General features: G+C 37.9%; 1 protein-coding gene across 7 annotated transcripts in view; it reads left to right on the top strand.

Annotated features, from left to right (window-relative positions):
- The window catches only part of ACVR1C (activin A receptor type 1C), a 128,279-nt gene that overhangs the window by 81,446 nt on the left and 21,581 nt on the right, over positions 1–25,252 (top strand). For 6 of the 7 annotated variants that reach the window (XM_027590826.1, XM_027590824.1, XM_027590825.1 and 3 more), the window contains 2 exons: positions 233–463; positions 20,436–20,675. In XM_027590826.1, coding sequence (XP_027446627.1) covers positions 310–463; positions 20,436–20,675 — 394 coding nt within the window. In that variant the 5' untranslated portion in view covers positions 233–309. The remainder of the gene's footprint in view (positions 1–232; positions 464–20,435; positions 20,676–25,252) is intronic. The other variant, XM_027590830.1, reaches the window with a different exon arrangement.

The raw sequence follows: 25,252 nt of genomic DNA, 5'->3' as shown, positions 1-25,252 counted from the left end.
GAACTGAATAAATTCACAAAAATACAAGCAATGGTAAACGAAGGTTGGGCCGCTGGTTTAATAAAACGCATGACTGAGGGGTACTAAGAGCAGTAGCTTATGTTTATCCAGCGCTGTTCATTTAAACCCTTCCTCAATTTTCATTAAGATTGAATTCTTATATTCAAGTATGATGAAATAAATTTGCATGATATTTTCTATATCTTAAAGCTTTTTACCTTACACTTTCCAGGATTGAAGTGTGTATGTCTTTTGTGTGACTCTTCAAACTTTACCTGCCAAACTGAAGGAGCATGCTGGGCTTCAGTGATGTTGGCCAATGGAAAAGAACAGGTGATCAAGTCCTGTGTCTCTCTCCCAGAACTGAATGCTCAAGTCTTCTGTCATAGTTCCAACAATGTTACCAAAACGGAATGCTGCTTCACAGACTTTTGCAACAACATAACACTGCACCTTCCAACAGGTAAGGCATTCCTCTTTGTTCATTCAAATTTAATTTTACTAGTGGGAAATTATAAGCATGGTAGAGATCAAGGTGTTGGTTGTTACTTTAAATAAGAAAATCTGTTTTACAGTTCTCTCCTTTTTTTGACTGGTGATATTCTCTAGAGCCTAGATGAGGTTGATTTTTTTTGTTTTGTTTTAATTGCACAAGACTGTCAAAACATTGACAACAGCATAATAATTTTGAAGACATTTGTCCAAGTGAATTTTATTTTTTGAAGTGATTAATGGACCTAAAGTTAAATGTCAATTTGTATGGATTCTTGTGAAGCAAAGAAATTAAAATGTATACCAAGAAAAAAAAGAATAAGGAGCAAAACTAAAAGTAGTAGATTGCCTACTTTTATGGAGACAAAATCTTTTTTTCATGGGCACCTTCTTCATGTCTTCTTTGCCTGCCCGCACTCAAGTGCAAGCCCTCATGAGCAGAAAGATGGAGGTAGAATGGAATGTAACTCTTCATTATTGTGCAGAAAAATTCCCGCCTCCTCCCCCCAATTTCATGGCATTTTATGCTAATTTACAAGACATTGAAAATCTTAATCTCGTTTTTTATCAGTAATTTGGAGTCTGAAACTTTGGGGGATGTTAAGGGGCAAGTAATTAAAATCGCAAGCTAATTTATGACATGAAAGTATTCTGTGGCGAATTTTCTTTAATGTGTATTAATTCAGTAATAATATAGTGCTGATTGATATGTCAATATCTACACATGGATACATAGTTCTTCCTTACAAAGTAACATTTTAAGGTACCGTTATCCAGTCTCAGGTGTTCCTCTATCACCGTATGAATATTCTACTGTAGTATTTTTTTTCTACTGTAGTATTTTTAACCTACTATTTTTTCTCACAAATTCACTGTCCCCCTTTTCTAAACTTGGCATCACTACCACAAATGAAAAACCAGTTTACTTACCATTAAGTAGAAGACGACTATGTACTTAAACAAACATAGCTACTGCATTCCAGTTAAGTATTTTGTATTTTCTTTTTGTTTAAAAGAGAGAAGAATGTGATGTTCGAGACATACTAGCACAAAATAAGGCTTTTTGATAAACAGAAAAACTAAGAGAACTAGAGAAAAAATTATCCTGTAATTCAATGTTATTTAAATCATGTTTGATGACCACTGCAAATCATCTCAAGAACCCTTAGAATCATTTCATGTGCTGCCACTGGGACTTGTCCCAATCTTTGGAAAACACTGTTCCAAAACATTACACTACCGATTGCAACCTCAGAAGTCATACCTGGCATATTTCATCCCCCAAGGTTACTTGCAGTCTTGATTTTTAGACCACGCTTACTCTCCCTGTCTCAGATTCCACAGGCTTCCTTGGTTTGGTGGTGATCTGGTATTTATTCTGGATACTTTAATTCCCTTATATTTTCTCCCATGGTTATCTGTGGGCCCGAGACACCCTGAAATGAAGGCTCCCTATATCTGATGCTGGTCTTCCCATGACCAAGATCCAAAAATTAAGGAGGGGGAACTAGGTCTGCATTAGCCTGTGGCTGTGGCATCTTTGAAGGGGCTTCCCAGTAATGAATTACCCACAAGACCACATGCTGCCAGTCAGTATGGACACAAGAGAGTACTTTGACCGCAACAAGAAAGGTCTTAGAGGACAAAATGGTTCATATGCAGTTGGGCAAATTAAAGATACTTAGTGCAGCTAGAATGTGGGTCCTTTCCAGCCTAACTATACACTCTGTCTCACTACTGAGAAGCTTATGTTCTACCCTCAAGTCCACGTAAGAACTAGTATTTTTTTAAGTCAATTTTATTGAGGTATAATTTAGATATAATAAAATGCACACATTTGGTTTGATAAGTTTTGACGCACACACACCACCACTTTTACATCGCTTCAGGATATTCACAGTCAATCCCCATTTTGACCAGGGCTGGACTGATCTATTTTCTATCACTATGGACTAGATACACTTTTCCCAGAGTTTCACAAAATGGAGGCCTTATGGAAGATATTATTTTGCCTTTGGCTTCTTCCACTTAGCGTGTTTTCGAGATTTATTCCTGTTGTGGGTGTATTTGTAGCTTGTTCCTTTCTTACTGCCAGGTGATATCCCATTATATGGATATATTACAGCTGTTGCTGTTTTACCCATTCACCCACTGAGGAGTACTCAGGTCGTTTCCATGTGGGGGCTGTTAACAAAGGTGCTATGAACATCTATGTACAAGTTTTTGGATATATATGTATTTTTTTTGTGAGAAAATGTCTAACAGTGGAATTATAGGGTTATATAATAAGTATTTATTTATTTTACAAATATAATCTCCCAAGTAGTTTCCAAGTTGTACTGTTTTACATCCCCAACAGAAATGTATGATAGTTCCAGTTGTTTCCTATTTTTATAGTCACCTGGTATAATCAGTTTTTTAATTGAATAAAATTTATTTATTTATTTATTTTATTTTTAAATAAAAACTTTTTAATTTTAATAAATTTTTAAATTTAATTTTAATTTTTAAATTATTTTATTTTTAAATTAAATTTTTAAATTTTTAAATTTTTTTTAATTCAAGTGATTGTATAGTGGTATTTCATTGTGGTTTTAGTTTGCATTTCCCTGATGATTAATGATGTTCAATTATTCTTAGGTGCATATTGGATAGTTGTGTATCTTCCTTTATAAAGTGTCAAATCTTTTCACATTAAAAAAAATTGAATTTAAAACTTCTTTATATATTCTGAATACAAGTCCCTTATCAGATATGTGTATTCTGACAATTTTCTCCCATTCTGGGGATTGCTGTTTTGTTTTCTTGAATGTGTCTTTTGCAGAGTAGATTAAAATTTGATGAAGTATATATTTTTATTGTTTATATATGTTTCATGGCTTAAAAGAGGACGTCTTTGTCTATCTAAAGGCCATAAATATTCTCTTTCATATTTTCTTCCAGAAATTTTAACATTTCAGCATTAACATTTAGGCCTATATTCAATTTAAACTTAATTTTTGTTACTATGTGAGGTTTAGGTGAAATTTTATTTTGTATATGGATATGAAGTTGTTCCAACATCATTTGTCGAGAAATCTATCCTTTCAGTTACCTTGCCACTTTGATTGAACATAAAGTGACCAAAAATATACGTGGGTATATTTCTGGCCTCGTTATTCTGCTCAAGTGTTCTGTATGTCTATATTTATGTCACTATCCAACTTTCTTTATTATTGTAGCTTTATAGCAAGTATTAAAATCAGGTCATGTGACCTCTCCAACTTTGTTCTTTTTAAAAATTGCTTTGGTTATTCTGAGGCCTTTGCATTTCCATTTAAATTTTAGAATTAGTTTGACAGTTTTTGCAAAAACACATGCTGAGATTTTTATTAGATTGAGTTGAATATATAAATTATTCGAAGAAAATGGTCATTTTAACAATATTAACCAGGATTATAGCACGTTTTCCCATTTACTTATTTTTCATCAGTTACTCTTAGCAATGTTTCGTAGTTGTAAGAGAACAGGTTTCATATGTATTTCCTGGAATGTATCTCTAAATATTACCTGTTTTTGGATGCTATTGCGAATGGTATTTTTAATAGGTCAACATTAATTGTCAGTATATGAAAATAAAATTAATTTTGTATATTGACCTTATTTCCCACAAGCTTGCCAAAATGAATTATATTAGTTCTAGTAGCTCTTTTAAAAATTCTTTGTTGTTTCCTACATACACAATCATCTTATCTGTGAATCCAGGCAATTTTACATCTTCTATTCTGATCTGTATGGATTTTATTTCTTTTTTTTTTTTTTTTAAAGATTTTATTTATTTATTTCAGAGAGAGAGAGAATGAGTGATAGAAAGCACGAGAGGGAAGAGGGTCAGAGGGAGAAGCAGACTCCCTGCTGAGCAGAGAGCCCGATGTGGGACTCGATCCCGGGACTCCAGGATCATGACCTGAGCCGAAGGCAGTCGCTTAACCAACTGAGCCACCCAGGCGCCCTGGATTTTATTTCTTTTTCTTGCTTTTTGCACTGGCTGGAACAGCTAATATGATGATGAATAGGAGTGGTGAGAGTGCAGATCCTTGCCTTTTTCCTGGTCCTAGGAGTGAATGCACGCCCTCTTTTACCATTAAGTATGATTTTAACTATAGGTTTTTGTAGACTCCTATTATCAATTAATGAGATTTGCTTTTATTCCTAGTTGGGGGAAGGTTTTTTATCCTATATGAATATTAAATTTTTCAAGTATTTTCATGAATGTATTGAGATTATAGCATGCTTTTTCTTCTTCAGTCTATTGACATGATGGAACAGGGAAGATATGTGTTGTCTAGTCAATAATTAATATGTCTACAAAAAATGCTATGGGACATTTATTGAATTAAAATTTCTTTACTTAAACTAAGAATTTTTGTCTTTTAGTGACATTGTATGGTCAACGGACATGAAATTGAACAGGATTGTATGTATAGTCATCTTGTGTCGGGTTGTTCTGTCTGTGAGGCAGCACTAAATGGTTATTAGCTGTATTTGGAACAGCAGCTGTTTGGGAAGGAACTTCCAGGCTGAGCACTGACACAGTCGGTGCCAAGAGCTCCACTGTTTTTGTGTCATCAGCGAGTGTGATTGCTATCCATCCCCTGCTCTGCCTAGTGGAGATTTACTAATTTCAGTTGTGGTTACATATATATGAAATATATAAAAGCACTCTGCAGAGTAAACTGTGACATTTCTACAGTGTTAATGCTCTGCATCACATTGGTGGACAAGAAAGAGAAGAAAAGGGAGGGAGGTCACCTAGAAGAGATTGGAGAAAATCTGGACTTCCCTTTTTGGTTCCTCTGAAAGCCAAGTGGACCCCTGCCTCTTTGGCTCTTTCACCCATGACCCCAGACTGTGGGGCCATTTCTGGGTATTGACTTGATGGAGGTGGAGTAACCAAGGCTTGGGATCTTTTAGCTGACCCTCTTTTGTCCGTTAAGTCCTGTGTGTAATGATTGGGCTCTTGCTTTGTCTCTTCGTGACAAAATTCCTACCTTGAATACAGCTCGGGACTTTTTCTCTCCCTTTCTCTCTCTGCTTGGGCAGTTGTAACTCAGCAACTGGAGAACTGTAGGCCTTTCCCTCTTTCGCTCTTTCCCTCCTAAAAATCCTTTTAAGTGTTTGGCTGTAATTCCTAAACCTTAGACTAGTGGCTTTTATACAGGTTTCCACTGAGACACACAGAAAAAAGTACATTTTATAAGTTTCCCTCAACCTGCATGCACACACAACTGAAATAAGAATTTTACAAAATATTATTACCCTTAAAATGTGTGAGGTACCCTATGAATTTTCCTTAGGTAGGAATGCTGGTCAGACCCCATTAATAGGTTGTTCACAGTTTAAGAAACCCCACTTTAGAATGTGAGCTCATGTTTTTTGGAACCATACCTGGAGGACAATTTTGGAGCCTGTATTTAAAATATGTTCCTCCAGAGAAGATTTACATTAGCTTCTGCTAGGTATCTGGGGATGCTAACCAACTGAAACCCATTCAGTGTTTTGATTAGGTTTATTTTGGTCAACATATAATATGAATTCAGGCTCTAAGCCTGCCTGTGGTACACACTTGGGGTGAGAAAGTCTTGAAGATATATATTTTTTTGCTATATCAAAGTCAAGGTTTAGACAGACAAATAGACGAGTATATACCCTGTCTCTCTCTACAGAACACTTTGTTTTATTTTCAATATAATTCCATTCATAGTTGCCTGATTTATTTGAGGGTCTCTGATCTCGCATTTCATTGTCTTAGGAACCATATTTTATCTCCTGATCTTGTGCTGCAGTCTGGTAAGCTAAGTGTGTAACCACCAGCAGCTGGCAGATGCCTCCAGGGTAAATAGCAGCCCCAGTGCTCAAGCACCTCTCTGGATTTTCACTTTATTTGTGGCTCTGAGCAATTCATTTCTTTTCCCACCAGCTTAATCATGTAATAGTAAAAAAAAGTTTTTCATTTATATTTTATTCAGCATTTTTGTGTGTGCTGTACCAAGAAGGGCTTCTGTGGACATCTAAAGTGTAACTTGGCAGGAATGGAAATTCCAGGATAGTTTATTTTTGAAATAATGCTGGCATAATTATCTATCCATCTGGAAGAAAACAGGGCTGTACCACAGTGTCATACCATATACAAAAATAAATTACAGCTTGATTAAATATCTAATTGTGAAATATAAAACAATTTAAATGTCAGAGGAAAATTTAGATAGAAAAAAGATTTCTATGACTTTATAGTATGGAAGCTGTTTTTAAATAAGACAGGAAATCCAACTGTTATAAAAGGAAAAGAGATATAATTGCATGCAAACTAAAATAAAAATGAGTAATGAAAGATAACATAAATAAAACCAAAGATAAGTTAAATATAGGATAGAAATATTTGCAGCATGTGTGACTAGAGAAAAAGTTAACTATGAGAAGGTAAAGAACCTCTTGTGTGTGTGCGTGCGTGTATGTATGTGTGCATGGCAAGAGAGTGGAAAGAAGAGAGAGGGCGCTAAATGAAAAAGTGGGCAAGAGACACAAACAGAAATTTTACAGAAGAGAATATTCTTTTTTTTAATTTATTCATTTTTGAAAGAGAGAGAGTGAGCACAAGTGGGGGGAGGGGCAGAGAGAGAGGGAGAAGCAGACTCCCTGCTGAGCAGGAAGCCCAATGCGCGACTCAATCCCAGGACCCTGAGATCACGAACTGAGCTGAAGGCTGATGCTTAGCCGACTGAGCCACCCAGGCACCTGGAAGAGAATATTATTTGTGGTCAGAGTATTGAAAAGATGTTCAACATCACTAATAGCTGGAGGAATGCAAATTAAAACAACCATTTTTCTTTTCCACCCATTAGATTTGCATAAGTTAAAAGAGTGATGTATAGGTCAGGATATTTTCAACTAAAAGTATCAGAAACTTAGATAATAATGTCTTAATAAGGGAGTTCACTAACTCAACGTGATCAGAAATCTGGGAGTAGATTGGTTCTATGATTTATTAACAAAGAGACTCAACAATGTCACCAGCCTATTCCCAGATTTCTTGTTATGTGAATCGGTAAACACCCTTATTATTAAGACATTATTATATAACTTTCTGATAATTTTATCTGACACTTTTTTCCTCATGTGTGTCTGCTTTTTCTAATACGGAAAATGTTGGGTTTTATTAACAGGGATCTCAAGGTTGAAGGATGACAAAGGTTAAGAAATATGATTTGCTCAAATTGGATCATCTAATAGAAGCCACCATGTTGAGCAGAGATATCAAAGGTCTCTTTGCTTATTGCAAGTTTATAGATAAGTCCATCTCCTTCTAACCCCAGAGAGGAGGTTTGGGCTTCTCGCTAAGCAGAGCAGGAAAAATGAAAGACCAACAAAAAACCTATTCCTGAGAAGATATGCACATAGCCTGGACATCACATGGATTTTAGGCCTGTGTTCCCATTGCCTGAGTGGTACAGGGACTCTCCAGAGAACAAACTTTCTTTAAGATAGTCCCAGACTTTTAGTGCCCCCAAGTCTGCAGAAGAAAGTACCAGCTCTCTAGAGGAAGGGACTTAATGTTAGGTCTCAAGCAGATAAAACAGAGACTTGTTCAAGAATGTAAGCAGTATATAATGAAGAATAAGCTCCCCAAGCACACAAGGATGCAAGGCAGCATGCATGAGCCAGCAGAAAAGAGCACACAGCAGAAAGACCACAAAGGTTTCGTATATCAAAATTATCAGAAAATAATTATAGACCAATATTCTGTTTAAAAAATAAGGCAGATTTGGAAATATTTTTAGAGAAGAGACGATTATAAAAAAGTGACCTACCAGATTTGAACAATAACAGAATAAAACTGTTTAAAATTAAAAATACAGTAACAAAAATTGAAAACTTAGTGGATAGATTTAACAACAATTAGTATAAGGAGAGAATTAGGCATCTGAAATATAGTTAAGAAGTTATTTTGTATGGAGTAAGAGAATACATAATGGAAAATATGGAAGAGAGGATAACAAATAGAGGAACACATAAAAAGGTTTAACGTGTGTTTTATATAGTGGTCCATAGGAGAGGAGAGAAAGATTTGGGCAAAAGCAGTCTCTGCAGAAGTAACAGCTCAGAATTTTCTAGAATTGATGAGCACCAATCTATAAATTCAAGAAATTCAATCAATATCAAGAGGAGAAATAAAAAGAGAGACAAACCTTGATATAACATCATAAAACTGCAGAACACCAAAGACAAAGCAAAATCCTAAAAGTTGACAGACAAAAAGGTAAATGAAATTCAAAGGAATTACAGAAGAACTGACATTATCTTTTCAATAGCAAAAAGGAAAAAGAAAAAACGTGGAACTACATCTTCAATATTCTAAAAGGAATTAACTGGTAACCCAGAATTTTACCCAGCAAAAATATCTTTTAAAGAATGAGGTTAAGTAAAAGACATTTTCAAAATAAAAAACACAAATAGGTGAGTTTCACATTATCAAAGTCTTTGATAAAGGAAATTCTAAAGATGTACTTCAGGCAGAAAGAAACTATACCAAAGTTCTGGCATGCAAGGAGGAATGAAAAACAAAAAAAGTGATAAATATGTGAGTAATTCTAAAGAATATTAATCTACAACAGCAGCAATGTCTTGTGGGGTTTAAAAAAAGATAAAATGGTCATTCAATATAAAAACAGCATATCATACATGTCAAGAGTGGGGTAAATGGAATTAATATTTTCTAGGGGCCGTGTTTTGTCTAAGTGGAGGGTAAAGATATTGTTACTCCTTATGCTTTGAAGTGTCCCTATTGTCATTTCTAAATTACTTCTAGTAGAGTGTGACTATGTTCCTTCTAATCCACAATAGGAAAAATAGAGCAATAAAAACTATCCAAAAGAAGTAAAAGAGAGAGAGAGAGAGAGAGAAGGAGAAAGAAGCACACAATAGATGTGACAAAAAGAAAGCATCCAAATGTCAGTAATAACTAAACAAAAATAATTTAATGTAAATAGACTAAACACAGATTACCAGATTGGAGAAAACAAATCCAATTAAATGTTGTTTTGAAAATGTCTTAAAAATGAAAGTTTATAGAAATGTTGAGGTTATTTTGATGGAAAAGATATACCATACATATTTTAAAACAAAAAAAAAGTTAGTTTATGTTAAGAGCAGACAAAATTAACTTTAAGGCAAAAAAATGTCCTCAAGTTAAGAAGGGTCATTTTATAATGATTAAAGTTTCAATTTACCAGGGATTCTTTTTTTTAAGATTTTATTTATTTATTTGAGAGAAAGAGAGAGAGTGAGAGAGAGAGCATGAGAGAAGAGAGGGTCAGAGGGAGAAGCAGACCCCCCCGCTGAGCAGGGAGCCTGATGCGGACTCGATCCAGGGACTCCGGGATCATGACCTGAACCGAAGGCAGTTGCTTAACCAACTGAGCCACCCAGGTGCCCTACCAGGGATTCTTAATAAATTTAAATTTCTATGTATTTAAGAATGGGACTCAAAAATAAAATATTTTGAGATCTATAAGGAGAAATACAGAAGTCCACAAACTCTGAGGGAGATTTTAATTTGCCACAGTCTTGGTAATTGATAGAACAAGTAGATAAATAATTAGTGAGACTTATATAAGGTTGAAACAAGATGGTTTACAAACAACCTAATTTTTAGAAAATTGTAATTTACCAAATCTGAATAGTCTTATGACAATAGAGAATCTGAATCAGTAGTTTGAAAAAGGTAGTAAGCAATATTTCTAGAAAGAAAATTTCAAAGCCCATGAGGTTCTATCAGAAAATTTTGATAGACTTCCAGGAACAGATAAATCTCACACAAACTCTTCCAAAGTGTAGACAAAGAAGAAACACTTCTTCACTCATTTTATGCATACTCTTGATATCAAAAACCCAACGAAGACAGTATGAGCTGTCTTATGAACATGTATGCAAATATGCCAACTTGAACCTGGAACCATATATGAAAAGGGATTCTGGGAACCACAGTACAAGGTTAAGGAAATCATTATTCCTCAAATCAGGGTAAGCATTACCCTTGGTGAAGGAATAAGGTTGTGATCATGTGGTGATATCTCAGAGTGGGGAAAAAGGGGGAAGGGGGATGAGGGGCTGCTGAGGCATGGAGTTTAAAATTCTTTTTATACTCAACCTATATAATGTATGTACATTTCTGTATATTCACTGTATTTCACAACAAAAGAACAACACATCAAGTTTCAAAGTAATGTTTGAGTTGAGGTTATACACTCTATGAACATCTGAGTTGGTATTGGAGTGCTGAACAGCTGAGGACATGATGTAACTCTTTCCTTATCAGTTGTTGTACAGTACTGTCTGACTTGTTTCTTTGCATATACGTTCTTTTTCTAACGAAAAAATCTAATAGATCAAAGTTTACTATGCCTGTAAATAAGTGTTTCAAGAAAGACATATTGTTTCCTCCAATACCCACTTAGTAGCAGGACCTAGACTTTTCACTGATAATATAGCTGTCCACCTAACAGACAATATTTTCAGCTACTCTTACAGATAAGTGTGGCCATATGACTAGGTTCTGGCAAATGAGATGAATGGCAGTGTTTTGGAAAACTTCTGAGAAGACCCGTTAAAATAGAACTGGCACATTCTTATGCCACCCTCCATCCTGCTGCCTGGATGTAAAAGTTGGAGTTTAGTGGCTGCCTTGGACCATGAGGATGCACCCTGGGGGTGGCGATGCGGGAGCTGACAGGAGCCTGACTGAAAACTTCATGGAGTCACCCTGCTAACATTGGACTACCCGTCTTCAAGTTTCTTTTCCATGATTGAGAAAAGGAAACTTCTGTCCAGTTTCCTCTATTATTTGTAGCTAAACCCAATTCTAATGAACAAAAAAACAACAAAACAAGTCACCCAGAGTTCTGTCTGCTTATGGGTTATATCCAGTCCACAAACAGGTTTTGTTTGACCTACGGTTTCTGGAAAAGGAAAGAAATGTGAATTTCTTTACATCGTTAAAAATTAAGAGTCTTAATATAAAACTTCTAAATATCTGGTTTGTCTTGAAAAATCAGGTGTGGCATCCTTGAGTTCTTCCTCATTTATTTGTTAGTGGAAACTGAGAAGTAACTCATTCTTCCTTAGTGGACATGGGCATTCCCTGTTGATTCATTTGATCAGTATGTAGCAAATTTTCATTCCTTTTTTTTAAGATTTTATTTATTTATTTGACAGAGAGAGAAAGAGAGCAAGCACAAGCAGGGGGAACACTAGGCAGGGGAGAAGCAGGCTCCCCACTGAGCAAGGAGCCTGATGTGGGGCTCGATCCCAGGACCGTAGGATCATGACCTGAGCCGAAGGCAGTCACCCAACTGACTGGGCTACCCAGGCGCCCCTGTAGCAGGATTTTAAAAATATATATTTTATTTATTTATTTATTTATTTATTTATTTATTTGAGAGAGAGAGAGAGAGAGAGAGAGAGAGAGAGAGAGAGTACAAGCAGGGGGAGGGGCAGAAGGAGGAGCCCAGGGAGAGGGACTAGCAGACTCCCCGCTGAGCATGGAGCCCAACTCAGGGCTCCACCTGGGGCTGGATGTGGGGCTGGATCCCAGGACCCTGAGATCGTGACCTGAGCCGAAAGCAGGAGTGGGCTGCTTAACTGACTGCGCCACCTGGGCACCGCAGTATGTAACAAGCTTATACCCACTGGCCTAGAGTTCCTGCTATCAATAGTTTAGTATATTTCTACTTCAGCATAGTTGAGTTATTCTGTTTAATACAATTTTATATCTTACTTTTCTCTCTGATTATTAAACGTATGTCTTTTTCTTGGTGAAGGAATCACATTTTGTGGCTTGATTCTCTCATGGCTGGATTGCATTTCAGTTTGTAACAAATGATTTCTTGTGACTCTAGGTGATATCAGAGACATGCTCAGAGAAATAGCTCTGATGTCAGATACCATCAAGAACACTCTAAAACTTTCCATGAAAAGTCTTACGGAATAAGGTCAGGAAATCGGGGCAAGAGAAACTGGTCTTTTTTAAAGATTTTATTTATTTGTCAGAGAGAGAGAGAGAGGCAGGCAGAGGGAGAAGCAGGCTCCCCGCTGAGCAGGGAGCCCGATGCGGGGCTCGATCCCAGGACCCCGAGATCGTGACCTGAGTCAAAGGCAGACGCTCACCTGACTGAGCCACCTAGGCATCCCTACTGGGTTAATTTTGATAGGAATCGCTATTTAGTTCATGCTTGCACTAATTACCACCTTTCATATGGAAATCGGCTATTCAACAAAAACATCCAAGTTCCAAGTATCTTTGTTCCCATTTTGCTACCAAAACATACAGTGCTTGAAAGGGTAAATGTACTAATAATTTTCTTTCAGATTTCATACCCTATTTTAATAATGTTATATTTTTTGCTTTCCAAATAATTGGTTTCAGTAAAGAAAAGTCACGCACAATATGAAAATATTGGGTGCTTTATTAACCTCAGCACAATTTCCACCTTCCTGTTCTGTTCTCAGTTGTGTAAAGAGGAATAAAGGAAATTGATTATTTATATCAGTCAGGGTAGGTAAACAATGCATATTGATTAGGTACATGTCTAAATTAGACTTTCATTTAAACCAAACTGAAGGATTACATCTGAAGGAAGATAAACTGCCAAAACATTACAATTAGATTTATCAAAAATTAATGATTTCAAAGGATGCTATAATTATAAAAATTGCAGATTCTGATCGTATTATTCTTTTGGGACTTTAAACGTCTTGTGATCTACAATCTTTTAAAAAATTCATTGTTGTTTTCGAACTTTCTTATGGTTTTCTATTTTAAATCAATTCATTGCTCTAGTCAGTGTTAAGGTGACATCTACCTGCTGAGAAATACTCACGGGACCCCTTGTGGAATTGTTCTGCCATCACATGAACAAATCCATTTATAGCTTATCCTGTGAGGATGCAGTGCGCACCTGACAGGTGTGCCAGACAGGGTTTTTTTTTTTTGTTTTTTTTTTCCCCTCTGTAAACTGCAAGGTGCTATGATTTTTATATTTGGGAAAGTGCTATGAAATATAAGCATACAAAGAAGTCAAACATGTGCTTTTAAAGTCTAATATAGGAAGCATTTCCTATCTCGGGAAATAAGTACACTGATTTCAATTATGAAATTTTATTCATAGGGATGTAATGGGAAATTGGAAGTAAAATTTATAATCAGTTCTAAATTGAGGATTTCACACGATGTGAGCCCCTACTCTCTCAGTTATGTAAATATTATTACCTGTTTGCAGAAATACTTTTTGGGTATTTATCACGTATGGGACACTGGGCTGGGTCAAAATAGGATTATTTCACATCAGTCTTTTTTCCAAGTGAACAAGCTGCTTTGTGTGAGTGTGTTTGCTGTGGGAGAATTTATAGTAGCATGAACTTCAGGACAGAGAAGCCTAAATTCTCCCTTTTGGTCAATGTTTTTAAATGTCTCCCCCGAACAAGTCTTTGCTGTGAGCTGGGAAAACAGTGCTAGGAGATACAGGTGCTACTTCCAAGGATCTTTCATGTTTTCCATGTAAAAGTTTGGCTTAAGGAAAAAAAAAATCTTGAAATATTCCTTGAGTAGTTAACTATCTAATTTTTTTACAAATGTGTATCATTTGAGAATATGTTTTGATGACAGATAATAAACTGATCTCAGTGCATGCACTGAAGTTAAGAACAACTATGGGGCTGATTTAAATTCTCCTTCCTACATTTTATTAATCTCATCTCGGCTGAAGTCAACATTCTACAGACCCTGGGCCAAAGATGATATTCTTCAATCTCACATTCCTAATTCCTTAACATATAAAAGCATTATTATTCTTAAATTCAGACAAAAGTAGACAAGAGAAGATTTGAAGATACCCAGTGTTCCTCGCATACTCCCCGAAGCCCAGCAACACAAGGAGAACTGCCAGGAAATACTTTGCTGTGTTGTGCGACCTGCGTGCTATAAAGTCATGAAATCATTCCAGGAGAAGACGGTGGATGGAAACAGCCATACGCAGACTGAACACTGAACAGTGGAATGGCCCCATCAGTAGTTCCTCTGATTCAGTTAAAAGGCAGAATATTCTTCTCATGTTATTTCTTTCACCTTCATTGCTCCGTTGAATCTCTAGATTAGATGATATTCTGCCCTCGTTCAGTGCTTGCTTGAGGTTCATGTTGATCAGAAATAATCATGTGATTATTCTTGCTCCGTGGAGAAGGGTGACCGTTTGCTGTTCCCTATAGTAGAGTATGTTGGAGGGATCTAACCGAATTCACTTCTCACTGGGTTATTCTTGATGACATTTATAAGGGTCACTGTGAAGAAGTAGGAATTTGTGAGTGTGGAATTACGTAGGAGCGTCAGACAAATAAAACCGGTATCTTTGACTTAGCAACTGAGACCCGTCCACTTCCCATGTGTAAGGACAGTTCCGTATGGTTTTATATTAGACTGATTGATCATGAATGGAATTCTTCATCATGATCTTTCTCTTATCTCCCACTTGCCTTGCTCTTATGTAAAGTTGTCTTCATATTTTTACTTTCGAAATTGCTTTGGAATTGCTCCCTAGATGGATCGTGTACTCCTTAGTAGAATTTAAATTCCATAAGGATGTGAACTGTGCCCCACTTTCTGGCATCTGTCCTAGAGGGTTGTTCTCGGTGCAGCATCATACAAAGCAATCCATTTGGATCCAGTCTTTTAGTAGAGGAGTAAGAAACCAATTACAAAATGTATTTTCATTACCATCAAGCACATGTTTGAAATGATAGTATCCACATTCAAGGATGATTTGAAATGGCAGGTTAAAGGAGGTTCATCATGAAGATTTGGGAGACTTCTCAGTGCTTAGCATGTCATTCCGGTTTTGGCAAATGACATTATTCCTGTTGAGCTAATTAACAAGGTAGCTTTGAATGTCTTAGAGGCAATGTATTCCTTTGTTTCAACTGCAGATATTACTTCCACAATTTCCCCCAGAAACCTGTGAACTAAACTAAACAAAGACCCTTTCATTGATGCACAGGCCTGTGTCATAGAGGGTTTGTAGGGTGGGTGGATGGACCACAGCATTCAGTTGATCCCGGTGGCATTTCTTCCATGTGCCAGGACAGAAGCAGACCCATCAGAAAGCATCTCAAGCAGCATTATCTGTTTTGGTTGGCTTACTACCTGAGAACATGCTCCAGACCGGAAAAATAAATGCTTCCCCTTGTCGGCGGGCAGGGTGGGGAGGCAGTTGAAGACTTGATATTTATACATTCATGAATAGAATCTTGCAAGACAGTATCTTTTCACTTGGGGCAAAACTTTTAATAAAAGGACTAAGAGTGGTTTTAATATTAAATTAGTCTGTGGTTTCTTTAGGGGTGTTTTGGATCCTCTTCAACTTCTATGGGCTATTTGCTATAGCAGCTTCTGGGAAGGAAGCACTAAACTATAAAGTTTTACAAAAATTCATTTTGAATGGAGACCTCTGTTTTCTTTGTCTAAATTTGTTTTTCAACAGCTGTTCAGCCAGTACATATGTCTTCAGGCACTCTCTTCTCAAAGAGTTTCTTTTTCTTTTTTCTTTTTTTTAGAGAGAGAGGGGGAAGAGGGGCAGAGGAAAGGGGAGAGAGAGAATCTTAAGTAGGCTCCATGCCCAGCACAGAGCCCAACATGGGGCTTGATCTCACAATCTCACAACACAATCATGAGCTGAGCTGAAATCAAGACTTGGTTGTCTAACCGACTGAACCACCCACATGTCCCTTCTCAAAGAGTTTCTATTCCTCACTCCCTTGTAATGTCGTAGTTTCTAGTCAGTTGAAGGTCGTTCAAATATAATGAAGAAATGTGTCTTTACATGGAATGTAGACATTTCCAAGATTTCCGTGTCAATGGTCAATATGGGCCATTTGAAGCAATTGGCCTAGTCCATAGCTCCACTAAGTTCTCAGTCATCTCCTAATAGCACATACTAAAGAGATATAAATTAATTAATTTAAAGGTCATATAAATCCCATAAGCATCAGCAATTACAAAAATGACTTTTAATAAGGAAAGAGAAGAGGTCAGCAGGAGAGGAAACATGCGGATCATGCCCATATTATCTTTTTCATCTTGAGGACTGCTTCCCTAAAGCTGGAAGTGGGGAGCGGCAAGCAGGCACTGCCCTGGAGGAGTTGAGGCATCGAAACTAGTTCTGAAATTTATTTGAGCAGTGGCAATGGCCATTAACTTTCACCATCAATAGTTCCATTCAGATCTCTAGGGGAAGTTGCAAAGTTCACACACACAAAAAATGTTTTAAAAAAATTTTTCCTCCTTCCTCCCTCCCTCTCTCCCTCCCTTCCTTTCTTCCTTTTCGGTTGTTGTTTTGTCTTATCTTACTTTCTTACATTCGTCTGCATTTCACCTGACTCTCTCCAGCTGTCCATCTTTTGCCCCATTCGGGTCAATGTGCCCTTCTCCCTGCCTTGTTAATACTTCCTTTCCCTATGTTGTCTTGATTCAATGTATCATAGAGCTTATACAGGGGAGATATTTGTGACCTAGGCTCTCACCCATCTGGGCTGGTGCTTCCTCTCCCCCCCCCCCCATTCTATTCCATTTAATTTGCTCGGGAATGAAATAACATGAATGGACAATGCAGCGTTCCCCAGACCTCACTTTTGGGATTAACATATCCCCCCATGGAACTGCTTATAATATGGAGCATGCATTTCATTTGGCACAGGCAATCTCAGATTGGAAATTATGGAATAATAAGAGTTCTCCTATGATCGAGAATGTAAAACCTGCTAGAAAAAATAAAGTGCTCATCAAAGGTAACTTATTAAAATGTATTCTTAACTGCACTACTATCTCTTTTGCCATGACTCATTGGGTGTAGACTACAGTTTTTCTTCATTTATCTCCTGTAGAGATTACAATCAACATTTGGTTTAGAAGATAGTTTTACAAATGTTTGCTTTAAAAATTGCTCAGTGTTTAAGGAGCTCTTTCTGGATGTTGTTGCTAGCCTTTTTCTAGCTGAGTAATCTTTTTTTATTACTAACTCCTATCAGTAAATTTGTTCACAAAAGTAGAAACATTGCCCATCTGTAATAAACATCTCTGAGAGCAGTAACCTTCACTAGAGCAGTACACTTTTATAGAGAGTATTCTATTTTCAGGGTTGCTGACCTTTTGCCTCTTTATTGGTTGCCATAGTGATGATTTGAGCTCCGCTTAATAGTGCTTTACTAAAATGAAGACAATCAACAAGCTTTTTAACTGTAATGTTTATATGGATAGCTCCTGATAACATATATTGAAATAAGATACAGCCATATAAATGAATCTAATAGTGGAATTTTATTTTTTAAATTTTATTTTGATTTTAAAAACATATTTAAGCAGATGTTTATGTAGGTTGCAAGAAATTAAGTGCTTTCTGTGGCTTTCATAGAATTCCTAGAATACCATCGTGAGGACCTAAAGATATAAGTACAACTTGAAATGTAGATTTGAAAGATCACTGTGTAATGGATAATAAAACCCTTCTATAACAGCAAACGGTAGAAGTTGCAAGTACCACAGTTAAAGATTTCTAAAGCAAAGTCAAGTCAAAGAACTCTTAGCATCTTGTCATGAGAACATTCAAGGCCAAGTTCTCATACAACTTCGGATGACGTCAGAGGAATACTGAAACACTCTGGAGAAGGAAAGTTGGTGATCTGGCAGAATTCCCTGGCAAATTAGAAGAGCATGGATTATGTTTGTTTCCAGAGTTCACTTAACAGTTTTAACTCTTAGTTATCAATCCTAAAAAAACCTATTTTTAGGATTATAATGATACTCATATGAACACATTTTTGAGGAATTCCATTCCTTTTCCTTGAGAATTAAATATCTGTTTTGCATGTATATTTACATATTCCGGTTGACATATTATAAGTAAAATGTAAATGCATTTAATATAATAGGCTCTACAGGATTGTCATTGCAAAGAAGGAAGTCTGAGGAACGGCTTAATTCACAAAGTCCATTATCCCTGTCATTTGTTTAGATTCTAAGGTGCAGGGGTTGTGCTGTTGCTTTCCATGTGTGTCTGCAGCCCTCTCTCTCGGTATGCCTTGTCAGCTCCGGCAGGGTGAGTTTGCTTAAGGCATTATAGCCACAAATGGAGAAAGTGTCTGCTCACTTTGGCTTCTCTTTCTCCAAAGCCTGCATTCTTCTACTTCTCCTTGGTGTCTGAGAAGATAAGACTCCAGAATTCTCTTCTTATCAAATACCTCCTAAGATTTATTAAAAACAGAAATCACCATCCCTAATGATAGGACGTGGAGATAAAATTAAGGTGATCCTAAGGTTGTCTTTAGTGAATGAAGAGAAAATGAACTATGTGCTCATTTCAAGTGTCAAAATAATTTCTTTGCAAAACACAGAAAATATCTGTCATAATAGATTTTTCATGGTTTACTATTTTCCCTAAATTAAAAAGATTTCTTAAGTGCAAGAAGAGCTCTGGAAAAATTGGCTATCTGCATTTTCTTATTAGAGTCACAAATTATATCCTTATGTTACTTGGTTTCAATTATCATGCTTATTTTTCTAAAACTAAACATCTTATCCCTTACTTATTAAGAGCAAAACTAGTAGAACTTTTAGTGGTTCTGCCATTCAAGAGCTATCTATTAATCATCTCCAGTTGTAAATACTAGGGATATAGTTGAGAACAAAGCAGGCAAAAATCTTTCTTTCACGAAACCTACGTTCTTTGGAGGGAATCAGATAATAGATAAATAAAAACATGAATATACCACGTGCCAGGCAGTGATACAACCCAGGAATTAAAACAAAACAGTAAATAAAATAAAATAAAAATAAAACAAAACAAAACAGTAAAGGGGTATAGAGAATGAACGGGGACTGAGAAGAAAGTGCTACTCGTTCAGATAAGGTTCAGCCAAGACCATCCCGTCCCCTCCTGCCTAGATGACTGCATGGGTCTCTTCGCTTTTACTCCTGGGCCCCTCTGCGGCCCGGTGGAATGAAAGTGAGATCACATCGTTAGTTCGCCTGCTCCAAGTCCTGAGACAGCGTCTACTTGGAATAGAAGACACAGTCCTTCGCTCAGCCTACCAGACCCCACATGCTCTTTCCCTTGGTTGCCTCCTACTGTCCTCTGCCTTTCTCCTCGCTTACTGCGCTCTAGGCAAGGGTTGTTCCTGAGCAGCCCAAGTGGGCCTCATCTCGGGGCCATACACTTGCTTTCGCGTTGCCCAGAGCGCACCTCTTTGGGATCCTCCTGGTGTTGTTCCCTACCTCCTCCCAGAGCAGCCTTCGGGAGCAGTCTTTCTAAAGGGGCATCCCGGCATCACGCGCTTTCGCCTCTGCTTCATCATCGTGCTTAGGGCCTCTTGCTTGGGTATCGCATATCCATGTGTTTAGTGGGCGTGTGAGAACATAAGCACTATGAGAGCAAGGATTTGGCTCTCACCACCACTGGTGTATCTCAGCACCTGGAATAGTGGCAACATATTGCAGGAGCTCAGTAATTATTTGTGTCGTGAATGAATGAATGTGCTCTAAGGATGGACTGCTGAAAAATGGGGAGAAGATAGGAGAAAAATGTCAAATGCCTTGGAGGATGTAAAAAGGATCCCACGCACTGGTGCTTTCCATGATCCTCATTCTGGCTCCCATGGTTACCTGGCATAATTATTCCGGGTGCATCCTGATCTCGACTCCCTTTCCCCATCTTCGCTTATCCCCCAGAGAATCTTTACCTACTCACGTAAGTGCATAGTGTGTGGCTCCTCATCAAAGATGTGAGATTTTGGTGATCACATTTCCAATTTCCAGAGTGTCTCAAATGGGTTGATTTATGGTCATGTTCTTTCTTTTTTAACTGAAGCATCTCCAAATGCCCCCAAACTCGGACCCATGGAGCTGACCGTTGTCATTACTGTGCCAGTTTGCCTCCTGTCCATGGCAGCGGTGCTGACAATCTGGGCATGCCAAGGTCGACCATGCACAAACAGGAAGAAAAAGAGACAGAATGTGGAGGAACCCCTCTCTGAGTGCAATCTGGTAAATGCTGGAAAAACTCTAAAAGATCTGATTTACGATGTGACTGCCTCTGGATCTGGCTCTGGTATGTGCCTGTTGTCCATTTCGCAGTAAGAAAACTCTTATTTAAAAATAAATAAAAATAAAATCTAACAAAAAGGGCCCAAATATTATGAATTGCATCATTTAGAATGCTTGATGTGGTATGTGGTAAGTTCTGGTATAGAAACTTGTTTTTGGATTTGATGAGGAGAGCCAACTATCATGGTTGAATGAATTAAGTCTTCTCAGTTGCCTTTTCTGCCTTTAGGTATTCAGATTCTCATTTTTACATTCCTTTAGAATTTATTTCTGAAACGAGAAAGAGTTTCTTTTCTCTCCCTTTCCCCCCCATTATGGTTAGTAATAATCATTGTTGCTCTCTTAGTAATGTTTCACGGGCACAAAAGTTACTGTATTTAAGGAGCTGAGTTCTGGGGGAGAAATGTTAGTTATGCAAAGTGGTATTCTTAGAGTGTCTTTGCTTGTGGTAATGGAAGTCTTCAGAATCTGAAGTACCCCCTGAGATGTGTGTGTGTGAAGTCAACAGGGAGCTGACCTGAAATTAAAACCAAGAACGTATTCTTTTTTAAAAATTTTATTTTATTATGTTTTGTTAATCACCATACATTACATCATTAGTTTTTTTTTTTTTTTAAAGATTTTATTTATTTATTTGACAGAGAGAGACACAGCGAGAGAGAGAACACAAGCAGGGGGAGTGGGAGAGGGAGAAGCAGGCTTCCCATCGAGCAGGGAGCCTGATGCGGGGCTTGATCCCAGGACCCCGGGATCATGACCTGAGCCGAAGGCAGACGCTTAATGACTGAGTCACCCAGGCGCCCCACATCATTAGTTTTTGATGTAGCGTTCCATGATTCATTGTTTGCCTGTAACACCCAGTGCTCCATGCAGTACGTGCCCTCTTTAATACCCGTCACCAGGCTAAACTATCTCTCACCCGCCTCCCCTCTAGAACCCTCGGTTTGTTTCTCAGAGTCCATAGTCTCTCATGGTTTGTCTCCCCCTCCGATTCCCCCCCTTCATTTTTACCTTCCTACTACCTTCTTCTTCTTCTTCTTCTTTTTTTTTTTTTTTTTACATATAATGTATTATTTGTTTCAGAGGTACAGGTCTATGATTCAACAGTCTTGCACAATTCACGTGCTCACCATAGCACATACCCTCCCCAATGTCTATCACCCAGCCACCCCATCCCTCCCACCCCCCACCACTCCAGCAACCCTCAGTTTGTTTCCTGAGATTAAGAATTCCTCATATCAGTGAGGTCATATGATACATGCCTCTCTGATTGACTTATTTCGCTCAGCATAATACCTCCAGTTCCATCCACATTGTTGCAAATGGCAAGATCTCATTCCTTTTGATGGCTGCATACTATTCCATTGTATATATAGACCACATCTTCTTTATCCGTTCATCTGTCGATGGACAGATTGGCTATTGTGGACACTGCTGCTATAAACATCGGGGTACGTACCCTTTCGGATCCCGACATTTGTATTCCAAAGCACAGAAACAGAGATGATAGGGAGCAGCACAGCACTCCTGTGTGGGCTTTTGCTAAGGTAGTATGATAAGTCTGTTCCTCTTTAATGGAACTCCAGAACCCCTGGTGAAGCAATTCAAAAGACCAGGCTGTTTTATGGCCTGAATGAGCCTTTCTCATCGTACAAGTCATATGAGGGCATTTTGGGTTTCTGGAGACAAAGCAGATTTCTCCGTAATAACAAACTTTTTCTAAAATGACCTCACGTATATGTCCAGAAATCCTGTCGGCATGTGATACTGCAGAAATGTGAACTAAGGTAAGCCTAGGTGGGTCACTTCAGGAGCCCCCGGGTCCCCTCTGGCTTTGGATCATTAAGGATTATTACCCTGAACAGACTTTGAGAAACTCCGCAGCCCGTGGCCTCTAGGAGCATCCAGACAGGCACAATTAACAGGGCAAATGACAGAGAGGCAGCAGCATTTATATGAGCATTTGTATTTAACGTGAAGCAGCTTTAGACTCACCAAAGGGTCCAGAAAAGAGAGACCCAATTAGGTCATCCACAGAGCCCAGAGAATGTGTTGCTTCTGGGGGCAAGGTCACCTGCTCTGTCTTGGGCCAAGGTCTCAATGTTTATGCCATCACGGCACAAATTAGGTGACATGTTTTCAAAGGAGGCATACCTGGAAAAACGTCTCCAAACTGTAAAGTTTATAGAACTAAAATCCAAATTAAATTATTGCATAGAAAGCTGACGTTCTTCCTTTCAAAGTAAAGCTGTTCAGATTCAGTACTCATTCTTCTTTGACTATTACATCCTGGGGCCCACTGTGTACTGATTTCTTGAGCCCGGGTGACATTCTAGGCACAAAATATGAGCACAGAGAGCTCTGATTTGTGCCCAGTTCCTTGAAACCTTATATAATTTCTTGATAAAGTTCAAGTGGTTAAATAACCATCTATTTAATACTCTCCCCAAACATTTCAGTTCATCTGAAGATGTTAAGTAGAAATGTGTATTTTAGAGCTACTCCTTGAATATATTTAAGGTGACTAAGAATTTCCCTTTCAAATAAAAGTAATAGAGATTTTATAACTGGAGACTGGATATTTAGTTTAAGAAAGTAGTCATCAGCCAGGACATGAAATAAAAAAAATAAAATTAAGATTTTTTGGTGTTTTTGTGCCTCTTTAAACCTACATCGGGGTTTATTGACTGTTGGACTCTTACCTTTATTCTAAGATCTTTCTTAAAAAGAAAGCTGTCCATGTACCCAAGCACAGATGATTTTTTTTAATGACCAATTTGAAAGAGTTTTAGGCACTTTTTTCTCAAAGCCAGCTACATCCATTTGGCAGTGAGCACTGGCTGGAAGTACCTGATGGCAGCATTGTCTTTGGTAATCAGAGAGAATGGGTCTAGCTGCTGCAAAGTTTCCATCATGAAAGCTCATTCATTGGGAGGAAATCAGGTGGTTCCTCTTTCCTTCTCTTAATTGGGCCAGCAAACTTTAGGCAAAGGCAGTTTTGTTAGATGTTGAGAAACCAAAACTTGTGAAGCTTATCCCTGACCGGGTCATTTCAAAGAGATAGAATACCTGCAAGAAAGGAAAGTGGACTGATGTGCTGCTGGACTATTTCTGAGAATGGATTGTGTCTCAGGTGGCTTCTGAGAGACTGGGTGAATTGCTACTTTCCTGTCCCAGTATAACACTTCTGATGGGTGGTGACATTACTGAAAGATGCCTTCCCATCAGACATCAGCTTCTATAACCCCTGGTTTAAAAAAAAAAAAGAAGAAAGAAAGAAAAGAGAGAGAGAGAGAGAGAGAGAAAGAAGAAAGAAAGAAAAGAAAGAAAGAAAGAAAAAGAAAGAGAAAGAAAGAAAGAAAAAGAAAAAGAAAGAAAGAAAGAGAAAGAAAAAGAAAAGAAAGAAAGAAAAGAAAGAAAGAAAGAAAGAAAGAAAGAAAAAGAAAGAAAGAAAAAAGTAAAATGAGCCTACAGGGAGAAGCAAAGTCTATGTATCTTCAAATGAAATCTCTTAAGTGTATAAACAAGAGCTAGATTATTTGGAGTGGTTGCCTTGAAAGATACCAAAGGACCTTTCCCGGAGTTTTAGTGTCTCAGCTTGAATTGCTATGCTGAGTACCTTTGATGATGTTGTCTTATTCTGTCCATGGTCTGTGGCATTGGTCATGAGCTTGATCAATTAGCAGTTTGAAAACAGAGGCTAATCAGAGTTCTCTATAATCAGTTGTTGTTGGTAGCAGTTGTTGATGGTGATGTTTTGGTGGGTGTGTGTGTGTGCAAGAGGGGGGAAGGGAAGAGAGAGATTGAGATTGCAGTTTGGCCTGATGATTGTTAGGACAACTTTTATTGTGTGGTCAAGTAGTAAACTTGGCAATAGCCTACAAGAAACAGCCCTTAGAGTTTGTTGCTGGAAGTCTTCCCAACAGGAGAGGACTGCAGACATATCCACTGAATGGTGAGAGCATGAGTTTGGACTGAACACCAACATTTTAGTTGTAGGTTGGCCTCCCACTACAGCCTATTTCTGGGCAAGTCTTCGATTACTGCAGGGCCCCGATTTTCTCATCTCTAAAATGATAAAGTTGAACTAGACCATCTCAGAACTTTCTGGCTGTGGGGCTCTATGACTAATTGTTGAGATCCATAATAGCAACCTTATAGTCTGTGCTTATTTAGCCACAGTGGGTGGTTCTCATGAAGATGAGCACATCTGAATAAACCATGGCTCATTTCAGGAGCAGAGGCTGAAGCCTGCAGAGCTTACGGGGCTGTAGCAGTGAGAGTTTCCGGGCCATCTGAGTACAAGGATAAGAACTAAACACGACTTTCCAGAGTGAACTTAGACTGTAACCTCTTTACCTATTTTCCTCTAATTAGGAAGAACCGTCATAGCATTTGGCAAATTTCCTTTTCTGTCTTTTTCCTGTGCATATTTTGGATAGCTAGGTACACTTATTTAGGTGGGTAGAATTTACTGTGCTATTTTCATTTAACATTATAGCGAAAGTACTTTCCCATGTCATTAAGAACTACCTCCTCATAAGCAGCATCATTATCATTTGCTCTAAGTAATCTGTTCTA

This window comes from Zalophus californianus, chromosome 3 (genome assembly GCF_009762305.2).
Source record: "Zalophus californianus isolate mZalCal1 chromosome 3, mZalCal1.pri.v2, whole genome shotgun sequence".
NCBI lineage: Eukaryota > Metazoa > Chordata > Mammalia > Carnivora > Otariidae > Zalophus > Zalophus californianus.
This window is presented reverse-complemented; position numbering and strand designations above follow the sequence as displayed.